This window comes from Haliotis rufescens, unplaced genomic scaffold (assembly GCF_023055435.1).
Source record: "Haliotis rufescens isolate VD_foot unplaced genomic scaffold, xgHalRufe1.0.p SCAF_30, whole genome shotgun sequence".
In the NCBI taxonomy this organism is placed as follows: domain Eukaryota; kingdom Metazoa; phylum Mollusca; class Gastropoda; order Lepetellida; family Haliotidae; genus Haliotis; species Haliotis rufescens.
The window spans coordinates 3,276,829-3,296,286 of record NW_025964002.1 but is presented as its reverse complement, the minus strand read 5'-3'; the positions used below and the strand labels follow the sequence as shown (position 1 = coordinate 3,296,286).

Below are 19,458 nucleotides of genomic sequence, written 5' to 3'. Positions count from 1 at the left end.
AAAGTGATCATACCAGATGTTCGCGAAAAGCGTGTCCTGCCTCACCGGTAGCACCCGTCACAAACAAACCAATGGTCGCCAAACGCCATTTAAGTTGTTTTTCAATATGCTTATAACGAACTCAAAGGGACCACTTATTTTAGTTCGTTATAACCGTTGTTCGTTATACTCATATGCACAGCATATACTCAGGAAATGGCCGGGACAAAAACAGTTCGTTATATCCGCCAGTTCGTAATGAAGGTGTTCGTTATAAACGTAGCTTACTGTATTTGCCATGGTGACCATATATACAGCCTGAAGCTCTTTAACAAATGCTGATGCTAATGCCATACAGATATTTTTTATGAATAATTAAAGTAAAACCTTATCATCTAGCATCGTTGGCACATTGAAGTCACACAATGAAAGTATAAAATGGGCCCGACTGGAAGCAGAAGTGTTTCATGACGTCATTGTGAGAGTTTTGGGCCAGAGAATGAGAAACAAATTCCTGTGCATAACTGAATATTGGAGGCTCCCGTGATGAGCAATGATGCCTCCCTACCCCATTACGCTCCCATCACCGAATGCAGAACGTTGAACAACGCACGCGTAAACGTAACGTTCCATCTGACGTAACGATAACCACGTTGACGGCCATCACTGCATCTGTAAAGGGGACAAGCCTCCTGTAGCTTGAACCTCAGATGTTGTCTTGGCAATGTAAATTGATGTACAACTGGACGTCGTGGTCGGGTGTTACGCTCTCGTCCTCGATTCCCCTCAGTCCTTGCACTTATCAGACGTAAGACAGGGATGGCGGAGAGTTGCAGTTTGACGTCACTCGTGGGTGTCCCGAACGTGTCGCCAGTTTTGGGGTACGGACCCCAGAGTGACATATGGTGTTACGATGAACATCAAATCTCATAACGTGTTTATGTTGTGACTGTCAGATATTCCGCTCACGGGGAATCTCTATAGCGCCCATGCTGTGACTCTCCTCCACCCCGACCCCCTCGGATAGACACCGCCACGGGTCGAATTCTATACCCTTAACTCGGGTAGATAGCCGTCACTGATCGGAGACCAAACTCGGGTAGACCCTGCCACGTTTCAAAACCTGCTCCTCAACGTCGAGAACGGATCGACGTCGCACATCCCAACCCCGGGTTGACACCCCCCGCCACAGGTCTCAGACCGTGAACCAGATTCGGGTGGACACCCGCCCACGACTGGTAGACACCCGCCCTTGTCGGAGACTGTTCAACAAACTGTAGTAGACTCCACGACGGGTAGACACCCGCCCTTGTCGGAGACTGTTTATCAAACTGTAGTAGACTCCACGACGGGTAGACATCCGCCCTTGTCGGAGACTGTTCATCAAACTGTAGTAGACTCCACGACTGGTAGACACCCGCCCTTGTCGGAGACTGTTTATCGAACTGTAGTAGACTCCAAGACGGGTAGACACCCGCCCTTGTCGGAGACTGTTTATCAAACTGTAGTAGACACCACGACTGGTAGACACCCGCCCTTGTCGGAGACTGTTCATCAAACTGTAGTAGACTCCACGACTGGTAGACACCCGCCCTTGTCGGAGACTGTTTATCAAACTGTAGTGGACTCCACGACTGGTAGACACCCGCCCTTGTTAGCACCACACACACACACACACACACACACACGCGACCCCCGATCCCTCTAGACGTGTTCGGGTAGGGGTCATATCAGTTTGTTGTCCTCGAGGTTCAAGTTGAACATGTGTCATTTTGTTCAACACAGTTACCACCCTACGTTTGTGTGATAGCATCATAAAATGACTCGGCACAACACGGGTTGCTGGGTCATTAAACGAACACTGACCACGTTTCCTATGTAGGTCAAGTCACACACAGCTATAATTCTATAGTTGTAAATCCGTGCTCTGAATTCAAACTATAATCCCGTCATGAGTGTGGTTCGTTAGCCCCTTTTCCAAATATACACCAACTGGCCTCATCGGACGTTGTGAATGTTATCCGAAAATGAGACTATTTAATATTTGGAGAAATAGCACAATGCCTATTACGTACTAAAACGTGAAACCAACGGTGAATGTGTCCAGCTATATCACGACGGCCTCTAAACAATCGATGTTAACGATATTCCATTATGAAAAAGTTTTATTCATTTGCAATTTATTCAATTAATTTTTTTCATTATTTACACAAGCACAAAACATGTATTTCGGTCAGATCCTCCCCGCCCAGTACCAAATTTCCTTCATAAATTAAAAAAAAGCAGCTCCCCATCCACTACTTTCCTACGCGTTTCCATTAATAATCTTGGCCAATATTAGGAGAGGACAAGTCAATTGCATCAGTCAGCCTCTATTCGGGTATACCGGCCTCGTTATGGGTAGGGGCGTGGGCACACAGCATATGCCGCAGTGTCAAGGCCAGAAGATCCGTCCCGTGCAGTGTCACTGGGGCAGGGTCTGTGACTGACGCCATCATGTCTACCGGAAGATTCCTCCACTTCGCCTATGCCAGCAACATGCTGAAGGAACGCATGCTCTGCTACAACCCTATGGCGTTAAAGATATTTAGGGGTCCTGCCAAGTTGGAGGTAAGAACAGAGGTCTATGAAATCAGATGATACGTTGTATGTTACGACATACATAAAACTATGCGTGTTTTGCGAGGGGGATGCTTTTTGCTTGTTTAAGAAACATTGAAACTTGTTTTGTATAACATATATGTTTTAATATTAACTCCTAGAAAGAACAACTTGTAAAGCTTGGATAATTTACGAAATACTGGGTGAGTAAATTTGGTTTAACGCCGCTTTGAACAGTATTCCAGTTATACCAGGTCGTGTCATCTTGGTAGGAAAGCTTGAAGTGATACAGGTCTCAAACGGTAAATATACCACTTTGATGAAACCCACGAGCATGGGTATGGTTGTGACAAACCAAGAAACATAAACAGTGCGATTCTTGGACCGAACTCTGCTCCAAAGAATTACAGCGCCTGTGATCATTGGTGTACCCGCTTTCCCACTGAAAGAATAACTGAGTTATTGAATGACTAGACTCACTTTGTGGGTTTTTTGTTTGTTTGTTTGTTTTTGTGTTTTGTTTTGTTTTGTTTGTTGATGTTTTGTTATGTTTTGGGGGGCTTTTTTGGTTTTTGTGGGGAGGGGAGAGGCTTTGATTTTGTATGGAGACTTGATATTTATTCAGCAACAGCTGCAAAACCAGATATTTCATTTGATTATTATAAATTTATGAGTCTAAATTGTTTTTTTGCATTGGACATCAATGCATTGTTTGTGGCTGACAATTTCTTTGAAACAGTCTTAAGCATATTTTGTTCAAGCATTTTCGGGGACTATCTATTTTGTTTTGATAAAATGATCCGAGCCCACATTTTATAAGTTCCCGTGATTCCAGAATTACCGTCTGGCATTTTGCCGTGATTGGCCGTTACCAGGAGTCTGGCAAGGACCAACAGCTAATCTCCGGAAGTCACCAGGCAGCCATGTTTGGGGGGTGATCTGGGAACTGGAAGACAATGTGAAGGCCGAATTGGATAGGTAATCTGGACGTCTGAAGTTTCATTGAATATTCCTTGAACTTCTATTGGGTGACATTCCGTAATAAAATAGGATCTACTGTATATGTTTATTTTTCATCACCGTAAATCTTCACGACAATTAAACTAGCCAGACTTTTGAAACAGAAATGTTCACTTGTATAACACATGGAGGGTACTGTGACGATACAGGAAGATGGTTTGAAACAATCATGGACGGGCTCAAAGGTGGCTCGGCAACGCCCGTCCCAGTACCACAGCTGCTGCTAATTGGTTAATTCAAACATAGGATGTTGTTACAGAATATATTGACATCTGTGTCAGTCACCAATGGCAACTATTGCCATAAAGTCTACACATTTATGAATGTGTCCTCTTAAACAACCGGCTGTTGTAAACATGACGTCATTCTTTGCAGTTTCCCGTGGCAAGGGCTTTGACTGACAATAAAAGTCCAGTTTCCGCCTCATGGCTCGATCGTAGTGGAAGCAGTGGCTATTACGAGTTATGTCCCTCCTATTGACCTATCAGATTCCACCTTTCATATCACCTGCCTTTGCTTCAAACAACATGGCGGCGCCCGGCCAAGACGATCTGATCGATAGTCAAGACCTCTTTTGTAATAAAACGAGTCTTTCCTCGCATAGTGCCTAAACTCATCTGAGCACCTTCATAAACAAACCCATGAAAATCGTTGAAAGCCATGTTGTTCACGAACCGGATGTCGATTTCGTTACGCGATTTTGATTGGATTATGCATAGACTCGTTAGTCCAGCCAAAGTGTAATTCCGGAAGCACAGCCTAGTTCGGCAAGGGTGGAAACTGTATCTTTATGCAAACGCAGGATTCGGGGGTCTATTCAGGACTGAGCAGGGTGGTACGCGGGACACACATATAATTGTATTTAGTCCGCAGAATCAACATTTAAAGCAAATTAATGGTGTACACAACCGTCTCAACGTTTCCTTTGTAACATTTGATTTTTTCGATACCATGCGTGTGTGTGTGTGTGGGGGGGGGGGGGGGGGGGGGGGGGGGGGGACTTCAAATCACTTTTCTCAATGCTATTGAATATTATATTTATTAGTATTCAGGATTCATGGTGAGCAATGAGACTCTGAGGGAAACATTAGATAGTATTCGAGATTCATCATTATTGATGAGCACCGTATATCACAGAAAACATATACTCTTTTTTATAAACTTAATATGATAACTGTCGCAAGAGCTCATCCTGAAACGTGTGTTTGTAACTTTCTCACATGTTGGCTTTTTCGTATTATCGCTGCAGTCAAGAAAATACTCACCAAGGACTCGACCTGGAGGTGACTGACCTTCAGGGTAACAAGTTCATATGCTACGGCTTTGCTATGCGTGAAGGTCAAGGTCAGGAGGAGCTCCCTTCACCGCAGTATAAGGACGTAATAGTGCGTGGAGCTCAACAGAGCAACGTTCCGGAGGAGTACATTCAAACTCTGAAGGGTCTGCAAGACAACGGCTTTAGCGGTCGTGTTGCCGTGTATGAAGACGTCCTGGCGATACTGAAAAGGCAGCCTTGACAATAACGTGGAAGTCGACACAGTGTTACTGTGGCATATATTCCCGTCGAGGTCATATTTAGATGGTAACAGTGAAATGGACTATATTGGGCACAGCTTGTTACTAGGATTGACGGATACTATATAAAGTTAATTCACCTAATTTTTCAGATCAATATATATTGTATATTATTATAGATATATGTCACATTATCTCAAGCCCAATAATTTCCAAGTGTTGTTCTAAAGTTGCCTTGTATTTTACAATACAATTACAACAGTAAGTATACTGCTTCTTGTATTCTGTTATAGACACATGTTAGGAGACTTGAAAGCGGTATTCCACTGTGTGAGTGTGTATATGAAGAACCGGGACTTAGAATTACTAGACTCTATATCACAACTGGGTCGCTTCTCTCAGGCACTGCTAAACGCGGTTATTTAGTAAATTTTGTTTATTTTTGTTTCTGAAACTTAGTACGAATGACATGTATTTTAACGGCATTACTACTAGCCTTTGTTTTCGCTTCATTCACACATTGCATCTTTTAGCCTTTGGTGTGCGTTTCCTCAGTATGGATACTTAATAAAGGACATCTACTCTACGAAAACACTCGTCTAATAATCTATTTTTTTTTTTAAAAAGTCTGAATACAGAGCACCGGGAACAAGTACGCGATGTCTGCAGTAACTGGTGGCGGCTTGCTCTACTTACCTGCATTTATATACAGGTCTCCCACAGGCTAACAGGAATATGAATCCTGCATAATGACAAGAATTAGTAAAAAATACATTCCATGTCAGAAACTAGCAGGATCAGTCAAGTGAATGTAATAATGTTAATGTGTTCATTCAGGCGTATATCGAATGAGTTAAAAGTGATGTGCATAGACAAAACTTCTAACTGTGTTTGAAAGTCGGTGAAAGGAACACAATTAACAACTCACATCCACCGTGTGTGAGGCCATTGCTGAATGAACCTTCAGAGTATGTAGGCTAAACTGTATGATCGTCGGAACATGCGACTTGGAACTCATACAAAGTAAATGTCATTTTTATAATTACTTATATCCCTATTTTATACCTCGAAAGGTGTATACACAATTTTAGAATAAATATGTTCCTCAATAGGTGAGGTGTCATGAACGTACGTATGCCCATATCGCTTTACTGTAACATCGTTGTATATTGTTTGGTTACAACATATATATTTTTTGATAGGCATCACTTAGAAGTTCACCGATGACAAAGTAGACACAATTTTTGGATAACAACTTCTTTAATACTGTAAAGGCAACGCTTCGGTATAGATCCTTATACCGTTGTCAAGGATCTATACCTAAACGTCGCCTATACAGTATTAAAGAAGTTGTAATACATACATTATGTCTACTTTAAGATATAAATTACCAAATGAACCTGATTTTTGTATCCCCGAGTGTTCAAGTTGTCATTTACGATCACGAGGCGTGTTTTCTTGTCGTCGCAAATGTCCCCCCCCCCCCCCCCCCCCGCCCCCCACCAAACTATCCACCAACTCCTCCATATGGGTTGACCTCTTGGGCGCATCTACGTGCCACCCTCCCTCCATACACACTGGCTCTTTCATGAACCCGATGCAGAGGAAGCGACGCTCGACCGTGTAGAGTATGCCCTATGCCAGTGACGTCGCTGCCAACGTCATACAGGTCGTGCCCATTGCACTCCATGTCTTACGGAAGGTACCGTTCTACGGAAGGGACGATGGGCTCTGACACCAGCACCGCGTTGACGTCGAATAATGGGGTGGCCCAACGCCGTTGCAGCCGTTGGCGTCGCCTTAACGAACCTGTTGCGGAAGTGGATCGAATGGATATGGCGGTATAAAAGGATGCTTCTGAATTAGTTTTGAGACGCCCCCCTTGTCTGCCTACCGTTCTCTCCTAACAAAAATAAATCGGTCACAACGACTTACGGCCCCACCAGAGCAGCCTTTTCCCCATGATTTTGTACCCAAGCGAAGCAAAGGTCGCTCTCGTGACATCCCCCCATGGTGAGATGTTATCAGTGAAGTGGGCTATATTGTACACAGATTGGAGTATTAACGGATTCCACACTAACTGTATTTGCAGAAATGTGAAAGCATTATTACCGAATTGAATACTTCACTACAAGAGTTTGAAATATATTTATGTAAATTTCCTTGGGCGAAGAAAATTTATAAATTTGCATGCCTAAGAAAGTTGTGTATTACTTAGGATATCAAGGTCTATTGACCTGTATTAACACAAGGTAACCAGACAAGATTACACCATGCAAAATAAATCTGTCCTCGTTGAAGGAAAGCAAAACGGTTAGGTTAATATCACATTTTGGTGATAAGCGAAACTATGGTTATAAGTTAAAGCACACCGTTATTCCATAGAACACATCTACACAAACCGGGCTAAAGTCTCCGTCTACAAGTAGTGCTCAACACAGAGTGTTATATCTATGTTTCATGAACTATGTATTTGTAATGATACGTATACTGTACTGGGTGTTAAACATAATAGGTTTGTCCATGTTACTGTTCAGTCTCAGGAACAGTCAACACCACTTCTTATGTAGCAACAAATTTGTTATTGCCACGTCCTTGTGCGCTAGTACATTCCATTTGGTACTGCGGTAGTAGTCATAAGTTAATATATTTTGCTGCTATTAATATATTATCAATTTATCACGAAGCTATGCTGTTATACAACTATGCATACATCACGGATCGGTTTTAGAGATACTTTTAGGAACATACCAAGTTTCATGCTATATTAGGGGAAGGTGTTGATTGCTTGATCTGTTATACCAGGCATGAAACCATGATCGTAACAGAACCCTTACAACATGGTATATGTTCTCGATGTCAATACTCTCTGTTATTAAGTCATGTTCCAACGTGTTTATGATTACGTTATATCTATGACCGATATAGATAGGAGATTTTGAAAAATAGGAGTAAAAATCTAGATGAAGGTCAAATAGGTGAAGGAGTGGGTGGGTTAGCCTGGTGGTTATAGTGTTCGCTCGTCACCCCGAAGACCTGGGATCGATTCCCCACACAGGTACAATGTGTGAAGCCCATTTCTGATGTCCCCCGCAACTGTCGACCAAAAGAAAGTCTTCACCCTTATTTGAACGTTGCTGAAAATAAAACAAACAAGAAATGGTTATTCAGTTGGAATGTATTTGAGACGGGTTCCATGGTTATATCTTGGGCTTAATGAGTGTGGGGTCTCCGCGACAGTTCTGAACCTAATAACGTTTAGTAACATTTGGTAACTTTTGCTAACGTTGGTAATTGTTTGGTCAAATGCACTTTGAAGTGTCTACTTTCTTTTCCTCCAGTTTACATGTATAAAGGACAATCATTTGCTTTATATTTCATACATCATGCTTTATATTTCATACATCATGCTTCATACATCATACATCATGCTCCATACGTCATACACCATGCTTCATACCTCATGCTTCATACGTCATACATCATGCTTCATACGTCATACATAATGCTTCATCATCATGCTTCATACATCATACACCATGCTTCATACGTCACACATCATGCTCCATACGTCAAACATCATGCTTTATACGTCATACATCATGGTTCATACGTCATACATAATGCTCCATACGTCATACATCATGCTTCATACGTCACGCATCATGCTCCATACATCATACATCATGCTTCATACGTCATACATCATGCATCATACGTCTTACACCATGCTTCATACGTCATACATCATGCTTCATACGTCATACATCATGCTTCATACGCCATGCTTCATACGTCATACACCATCCTTCATACGTCACACATCATGCTCCATACGTCATACATCATGCTTCATACGTCATACATCATGCTCCATACGTCATACACCATGTTTCATACGTCACACATCATGCTCCATACATCAAACATCATTCTTCATACGTCATACATCATACTTCATATGTCATACACCATGCTTCATACCTCATACATCATGCTTCATACGTCATACGTCATGCTTCATACATCGTACACCATCCTTCATACGTCACACATCATGCTCCATACGTCATACATCATGCTTCATACATCATGGTTCATACGTCATACATCATGCTTCATGCGTCTTACATCATGCTTCATACGTCACACATCATGCTTCATGCGTCATACATCATGCTTCATACGTCATACATCATGCTACATCCGTCATACACAATGCTTCATACGTCATCAGCCATACTTCATACATCATATACTATCCTTCATACGTCACACATCATGCTCCATACGTCATACATCATGCTTCATACGTCATACATCATGCTTCATACGTCATACATCATGCTACGTACGTCATACATAATGCTTCATACGTCATACATCATGCTTCATACGTCATACATCATGCTAAATACGTCATACACAATGCTTCATACGTCATACATCATGCTTCATATATCATACACCATCCTTCATACGTCACACATCATCCTCCATAAGTCATACACCATGTTTCATACGTCATACATCATGGTTCACACGTCATACATCATGCTCCATACGTCATACTCCATGCTTCATACGTCATGCTCCATACATCATACATCATGCTTCATACGTCATACATCATGCTTCATACGTCATACTACATCCTTTATAAATCATACACCATCCTTCATACGTCACACATCATGCTCAATACGTCATACATCATGCTTCATACGTCATACATCATGCTTTTTACGTCATACACCATGCTTCATATGACATGCTTCAAACGTCATACATCATACTTCATACGTCACACATCATGCTCCATACGTCATACATCATGATTCATACGTCATACATCATGCTTCATACGTCATACACCATGCTTCATACGACATGCTTCAAACGTCATACATCATACTTCATACGTCACACATCATTCTCCATACGTCTTACACCATGCTTCATACGTCATACATCATGGTTCATATGTCATACATCATGCTCCATACGTCATACACAATGCTTCATACGTCACACATCATGCTCCATACATCATACATCATGCTTCATACGTCATACATCATGCTTCATACGTCATACGTCATGCTTCATACATCATTCACCATCCTTCATACGTCACACATCATGCTCCATACGTCATACATCATGCTTTTTACGTCATACACCATGCTTCATATGACATGTGTCAAACGTGATACATCATACTTCATACGTCACACATCATGCTCCGTGCGTCATACATCATGATTCATACGTCATACATCATGCTTTATACGTCATACACCATGCTTCATACGACATGCTTCAAACGTCATATATCATGATTCATACGTCATACATCATGCTTTTTACGTCATACACCATGCTTCATACGATATGCTTCAAACGTCATACATCATACTTCATACGTCACACATCATGCTCCATACGTCAAACATCATGCTTCATACTTCATACATCATGCTTCATACGTCATACATCATGCTAAATACGTCATACACAATGCTTCATACGTCACACATCATGCTCCATACATCATACATCATGCTTCATACGTCATACATCATGCATCATACGTCATACACCATGCTTCATACCTCATATATCATGCTTCATACGTCATACATCATACTACATACGTCATACACAATGCTTCATACGTCATATATCATGCTTCATACGTCATACATCATGCTTCATAGGTCATACATCATACTACATACGTCATACACAATGCTTCAAACATCATGCTTCATACGTCATACATCATGCTTCATACGTCATCCATCATGATTCATACGTCATACACCATGCTTCATACGTCATACACCATGCTTTATACGTCATACACCATGCTTCATACGACATGCTTCAAACGTCATACATCATACTTCTTACGTCATACATCATTCTCCATACGTCTTACACCATGCTTCATACGTCATACATCACGGTTCATATGTCATACATCATGCTCCATACGTCATACACCATGCTTCATACGTCATACATCATGCTCCATACATCATACATCATGCTTCATACGTCATACATCATGCTTCATACGTCATACGTCATGCTTCATACATCATACACCATCCTTCATACGTCACACATCATGCTCCATACGTAATACATCAAGCTTTTTACGTCATGCACCATGCTTCATATGACATGCGTCAAACGTCATACATCATACTTCATACGTCACACATCATGCTCCATACGTCATACATCATGATTCATACGTCATACATCATGCTTTATACGTCATACATCATGCTTCATACGACATGCTTCAAACGTCATACATCATACTTCATACGTCACACATCATGCTCCATACGTCATACACCATGCTTCATACGTCACACATCATGCTCCATACATCATACATCATGCTTCATACGTCATACATCATGCATTATACGTCATACACGATGCTTCATACGTCATATATCATGCTTCATACGTCATACATCATGCTTCACAGGTCATACATCATACTACATACGTCATACACAATGCTTCATACATCATGCTTCATACGTCATACATCATGCTTCATACGCCATCCATCATGATTCATACGTCATACACCATGCTTCATACGTCATACACCATGCTTCATACGTCATACATCATGCTTTATACGTCATACACCATGCTTCATACGTCATACACCATGCTTCATACGTCATACATCATGCTTCATACGTCATACATCATGCTTCTTACGTCATACATCGTGCTTTATACGTCATACATCATGCTTCATACGACATGCTTTGAACGTCATACATCATGCTCCATACATCATACACCATGCTTCATACGTCATACATCATGCTTCATACGTCATACATCATGCTTCATACGTTATACACCATGCTTCATACGTCATACACCATGCTTCATACGTCATACACCATGCTCCATACGTCATACACCATGCTTCATACGTCATACATCATGCTTCATACGTCATACACCATGCTTCATACGTCATACACCATGCTTCATACGTCATACACCATGCTTTATACGTCATACATCATGCTTCATACGTCATACATCATGCTTCATACGTCATACATCATGCTTCATACGTCATACACCATGCTTCATACGATATGCTTCAAACGTCATACATCATACTTCATACGTCATACACCATGCTTCATACGTCATACACCATGCTGCATACGTCATACATCATACTTCATACGTCATACATCATGCTTCATACGTCATACACCATGCTTCATACGTCATACACCATGCTTCATACGTCATACACCATGCTTTATACGTCATACATCATGCTTCATACGTCATACATCATGCTTCATACGTCATACATCATGCTTTATACGTCATACACCATGCTTCATACGACATGCTTCAAACGTCATACATCATACTTCATACGTCATACACCATGCTTCATACGTCATACATCATGCTTCATACGTCATACATCATGCTTCATACGTCATACATCATACTTTATACGTCATAGACCATACTTCATACGACATGCTTCAAACGTCATACATCATACTTCATACGTCACACATCATGCTCCATACATCTTACACCATGCTTCATACGTCATACATCATGCTTCATACGTCATACACCATGCTCCATACGTCATACACCATGCTCCATACGTCATACACCATGCTCCATACGTCGTACACCATGCTCCATACGTCATACATCTTGCTCCATACTTCATACTTCATGCTCCATACGTCATACACCATGCTCCATACGTCATACACCATGCTCCACACGTCATTCACCATGCTCCAGACGCCACACATCATGTTCCATACTTTTTACTTCATTTTTGATACTTCTTGCTTCATGTTTCATACTTCTTACTTCATGTTTAACACTTCTTACTTCAAGTTTGATACTTCTTACTTCATGTTTGATACTTCTTCCTTCATGTTTCATACTTCTTACTCCATGTTTAATACTTTTTACTCATGGTTAATACTTCTTACTTCAAGTTTGATACTTCTTACTTCATGTTTGATACTTCTTACTTCATGTTTCCTACTTCTTATCTTTTTTTATTCTTCTTACCCCATTCTCATTACTTCTTACTTCATGTTTGATACTTCTTATTTCATATTTAATAATTCTTACTTCATATTTAATACTTCTTACTTCATATTTAATACTTCTTACTTATGTTTAATACTTCTTACTTCATGTTTCATACTTCTTACTTCATGTTTCATACTTCTTAGCCCATGCTTCATACTTCTTACTTCATGTTTGATACGTCTTACTTCATGCTTCATACTTCATGCTCCTTACTTCATACTTCTTGCTTCATTCTTCATACTTCTTACTTCATGTTTGATGCGTCATACTTCATGCTTCATACTTCTTACTTCATGTTTCACACTTCTTACTCATGTTTCATACTTCTTACTTCATATTTGATAATTCTTACTTCATATTTAATACTTCTTACTTCATACTTAATACTTCTTACTCATGTTTAATACTTTTTACTTCATGTTGCATACTTCTTACTTCATGTTTGATACTTCTTAGCCCATGCTTCATACTTCTTATTTCATGTTTGATACGTCTTACTTCATGCTTCATACTTCATGCTTCTTACTTCATACTTCTTGCTTCATTCTTCATACTTTTTACTTCATGTTTGATGCGTCATACTTCATGCTTCTTGCTTCATGCTTCATATTTCTTACTTCATGTTTCACACTTCTTACTCATGCTTCATGTTTCATAGTTCTTACTTCATATTTGATACTTCTTACTAATGTTTAATACTTCTTACTTCATGTTTCATACTTCTTACTTCATGTTTGACACTTATTACTTCATGTTTGATACTTCTAACTTCATGTTTGAAACTTCTTATCTCATGCCTCATACGTCTTACTTCATGCTTCTTACTTCATACTTCTTGCTTCATACTTCTTGCTTCATGTTTCATTCTTCTTACTTCTTACCTCATACTTCTTGCTTCATGTTTCATTCTTCTTTCTTCTTACTTCATACTTCTTTCTTCATGCTTGATATATCGCGCTTCATATATTACGTACCGCTTCCGTGGTCAAGTGGATAGAGCGTCTGCCTGGGCAGCGTAAGATCGTGGGTTTTATACCAAGATACATTAAAAGATGATAATAGTTGTTACCCTGCCTGGCGCTCGACATTAAGGGGCTAATACAATGACTGGTTGCCTCGGAATCAGTATACTGTGTCTGAGTGGGGTATTCATGTTAAACTCTGGTATGGTATCTCAGTGGGCTAGTCATTTCTGGTGTCCCCCGCCGTGATATTGCTGGAATATTGCTAAAAGCGGCGTAAAACCATACTCACTCACTCACTCAGTGGGCTAGCACTATAAACTCGGTATTAGTCCGGACTAGTACAAGCAGCCACACATGCAATTTCACCTCATATAACGCTTCATACACCATGCTTCATTCTTCCTACATCATGTATCATCCTTCATCCTAAGTACATCATACATCATGTATCATGCTTCATCCTAAGTACATCATAAATCATGTATCATGCTTCATCCTAAGTACATCATAAATCATGTATCATACATCATGTATCATGCTTCATCCTAAGTATATCATAGATCATGCTTCATTCTTCCTACATCATGTATCATCCTTCATCCTAAGTACATCATACATCATGTATCATGCTTCATCCTAAGTACATCATAAATCATGTATCATACATCATGTATCATGCTTCATCCTAAGTACATCATACATCATGCTTCATACATCATACATCATGTTTCATGCTTCATCCTAAGTACATCATACATCGTGCTTCATACATCATGTATCATGCTTCATCCTAAGTACATCATACATCATGCTTCATACATCATGTATCATGCTTCATCCTAAGTACATCATACATCATGCTTCATACATCATGTATCATGCTTCATCCTAAGTACATCATACATCATGTATCATGTTTCATCCTAAGTACATCATACATCATGCTTCATACATCATGTATCATGCTTCATCCTAAGTATATCATACATCATGCTTCATACATCATGTATCATGCTTCACCCTAAGTACATCATACATCATACTTCATACATCATGTATCATGCTTCATCCTAAATACATCATACATCATGCTTCATACATCATGTATCATGCTTCATCCTAAGTACATCATACATCATGTATCATGCTTCATCCTAAATACATCATACATCATACTTCATACATCATGTATCATGCTTCATCCTAAATACATCATACATCATGCTTCATGCATCATGCATCATGCTTCATCCTAAGTACATCATACATCATGTATCATGCTTCATCCTAAGTACATCATACATCATGCTTCATACATCATGTATCATGCTTCATCCTAAATACATCATACATCATGCTTCATGCATCATGCATCATGCTTCATCCTAAGTACATCATACATCATGTATCATGCTTCATCCTAAGTTCATCATACATCATGTATCATGCTTCATCCTAAGTACATCATACATCATGTATCATGCTTCATGTATCATGCTTCATCCTAAGTATATCATAGATCATGCTTCATACATCATGCATCATGCTTCATCCTAAGTACATCATACATCGTGCTTCATACATCATGTATCATGCTTCATACATCATGTATCATGCTTCATCCTAAGTACATCATACATCATGTATCATGCTTCACCCTAAGTACATCATACATCGTGCTTCATACATCATGTATCATGCTCCATCCTAAGTACATCATACAGCATGCTTCATACATCATGTATCATGCTTCACCCTAAGTACATCATACATCATGTATCATGCTTCATCCTAAGTACATCATACATCATGCTTCATACATCATGTATCATGCTTCATCCTAAGTACATCATACATCATGTATCATGTTTCATCCTAAGTACATCATACATCATGCTTCATACATCATGTATCATGCTTCATCCTAAGTATATCATACATCATGTATCATGTTTCATCCTAAGTACATCATACATCGTGCTTCATACATCATGTATCATGTTTCATCCTAAGTACATCATACAGCATGCTTCATACATCATGTATCATGCTTCACCCTAAGTACATCATACATCATGTATCATGCTTCATCCTAAGTACATCATACATCATGCTTCATACATCATGTATCATGCTTCATCCTAAGTACATCATACATCATGTATCATGTTTCATCCTAAGTACATCATACATCATGCTTCATACATCATGTATCATGTTTCATCCTAAGTACATCATACATCATGCTTCATACATCATGTTTCATGCTTCATCCTAAGTACATCATACATCATGCTTCATACATCATGTATCATGCTTCATCCTAAGTACATCATACATCATGTATCATGCTTCATCCTAAGTACATCATACATCATGCTTCATACATCATGTATCCTGTTTCATCCTAAGTACATCATACATCATGCTTCATACATCATGTTTCATGCTTCATCCTAAGTACATCATACATCATGCTTCATACATCATGTATCATGCTTCATCCTAAGTACATCATACATCATGCTTCATACATCATGTATCATGCTTCATCCTAAGTACATCATACATCATGCTTCATACATCATACATCATGTATCATGTTTCATCCTAAGTACATCATACATCATGCTTCATACATCATGTTTCATGCTTCATCCTAAGTACATCATACATCATGCTTCATACATCATGTATCATGCTTCATACATCATGTATCATGTTTCATCCTAAGTACATCATACATCATGCTTCATACATCATGTTTCATGCTTCATCCTAAGTACATCATACATCATGCTTCATACATCATGTATCATGCTTCATCCTAAGTACATCATACATCATGCTTCATACATCATGTATCATGCTTCATCCTAAGTACATCATACATCATGTATCATGCTTCATCCTAAGTACATCATACATCATGCTTCATACATCATGTATCCTGTTTCATCCTAAGTACATCATACATCATGCTTCATACATCATGTTTCATGCTTCATCCTAAGTACATCATACATCATGCTTCATACATCATGTATCATGCTTCATCCTAAGTACATCATACATCATGCTTCATACATCATGTATCATGCTTCATCCTAAGTACATCATACATCATGCTTCATACATCATACATCATGTATCATGTTTCATCCTAAGTACATCATACATCATGCTTCATACATCATGTTTCATGCTTCATCCTAAGTACATCATACATCATGCTTCATACATCATGTATCATGCTTCATACATCATGTATCATGTTTCATCCTAAGTACATCATACATCATGCTTCATACATCATGTTTCATGCTTCATCCTAAGTACATCATACATCATGCTTCATACATCATGTATCATGCTTCATCCTAAGTACATCATACATCATGTATCATGCTTCATCCTAAGTACATCATACATCATGCTTCATACATCATGTATCCTGTTTCATCCTAAGTACATCATACATCATGCTTCATACATCATGTTTCATGCTTCATCCTAAGTACATCATACATCATGCTTCATACATCATGTATCATGCTTCATCCTAAGTACATCATACATCATGCTTCATACATCATGTATCATGCTTCATCCTAAGTACATCATACATCATGTATCATGCTCCATCCTAAGTACATCATACATCATGCTTCATACATCATGTATCATGCTTCATCCTAAGTACATCATACATCATGCTTCATACATCATGTATCATGCTTCATCCTAAGTACATCATACATCATGTATCATGCTTCATCCTAAGTACATCATACATCATGCTTCATACATCATGTATCATGCTTCATCCTAAGTACATCATACATCATGCTTCATACATCATGTATCATGCTTCATCCTAAGTACATCATACATCATGCTTCATACATCATGTATCATGCTTCATCCTAAGTATATCATAGATCATGCTTCATACATCATGTATCATGCTCCATCCTAAGTACATCATACATCGTGCTTCATACATCATGTATCATGTTTCATCCTAAGTACATCATACATCATGCTTCATACATCATGTATCATGCTTCATCCTAAGTACATCATACATCATGCTTCATACATCATGTTTCATGCTTCATCCTAAGTACATCATACATCATGCTTCATACATCATGTTTCATGTTTCATCCTAAGTACATCATACAGCATGCTTCATACATCATGTATCATGCTTCATCCTAAGTACATCATACATCATGTATCATGCTTCATCCTAAGTACATCATACATCATGCTTCATACATCATGTATCATGCTTCATCCTAAGTACATCATACACCATGCTTCATACATCATGTTTCATGCTTCATCCTAAGTACGTCATACATCATGCTTCATACATCATGCATCGTGCTTTACGTTCCATCCTAAATACATAATAGATAATGTTTCATTCTACATCATAATTACATCATACATCCGGTATCATTCTAAATACATCATACATCAAGCACCATACATAATAGATCATGCTTCATACACTATATATCATGTTCCATGCTTCAGACATCAGGTATCATGTTTCATGCTCCATTCTACATACATCAAGGATAATGCTCCATACATAATACATAATGCTTCATACATAATACATAATGCTTCATACATAATACATAATGATTCATACAGCCCTACATAATGCTTCATACATCAAACATCAAGCCCTTTGCTTTGTTCTCAATAAATCACGCTTCATGATTCATACACCATGCTTCATGATTCATAGATCATATTGCATAATTCTTATGTTAACCTTCCTTCTTCATGCTTAATACATAATGCTTCGTTCTCATGCTTCATACTTCATATGCAATGCTTCATTCATCAAGTTTCATTCATCTTGCTTCATACTTCATTCATCATGCTTCACACTTCATAATGAAGTTTCATTCATCATGCTTCACACTTCATACGTAATGCTTTGTTCATCATGCTTCATACTTCATAATGAAGTTTCATTCATCATGCTTCATACTTCATAATGAAGTTTCATTCATCATGCTTCATACTTCATACGTAATGCTTCATTCATCATTCTTCATACATCAAGTTTCATTCATCATGCTTCACACTTCATACGTAATGCTTTGTTCATCATGCTTCATACTTCATAATGAAGTTTCATTCATCATGCTTCTTACTTCATACGCAATGCTTTGTTCATCATGCTTCATACTTCATAATGAAGTTTCAT

General features: G+C 39.0%; 1 protein-coding gene across 1 annotated transcript; it reads left to right on the top strand.

Annotated features, from left to right (window-relative positions):
- Positions 1-2,405: 2,405 nt before the first annotated feature.
- On the top strand, positions 2,406-5,823 carry LOC124147247 (gamma-glutamylcyclotransferase-like). Its single transcript, XM_046517901.2, has 3 exons — positions 2,406-2,589; positions 3,416-3,558; positions 4,850-5,823. The coding sequence occupies exons 1-3, from the start codon at positions 2,476-2,478 to the stop codon at positions 5,115-5,117; spliced, it is 525 nt and encodes a 174-aa protein (XP_046373857.2). The 5' UTR covers positions 2,406-2,475; the 3' UTR covers positions 5,118-5,823.
- Positions 5,824-19,458: the final 13,635 nt, after the last annotated feature.

What these genes read in the sequence shown, in the direction of transcription:
- LOC124147247 (XM_046517901.2), top strand. Translation starts at nt 2,476, where the DNA reads ATGTCTACCGGAAGATTCCTCCACTTCGCCTATGCCAGCAACATGCTG. An exon ending in GGGGTCCTGCCAAGTTGGAG is followed by an intron (nt 2,590 to 3,415) that starts GTAAGAACAGAG and finishes CCGTGATTCCAG; the next exon opens with AATTACCGTCTGGCATTTTG. An exon ending in GTGAAGGCCGAATTGGATAG is followed by an intron (nt 3,559 to 4,849) that starts GTAATCTGGACG and finishes TTATCGCTGCAG; the next exon opens with TCAAGAAAATACTCACCAAG.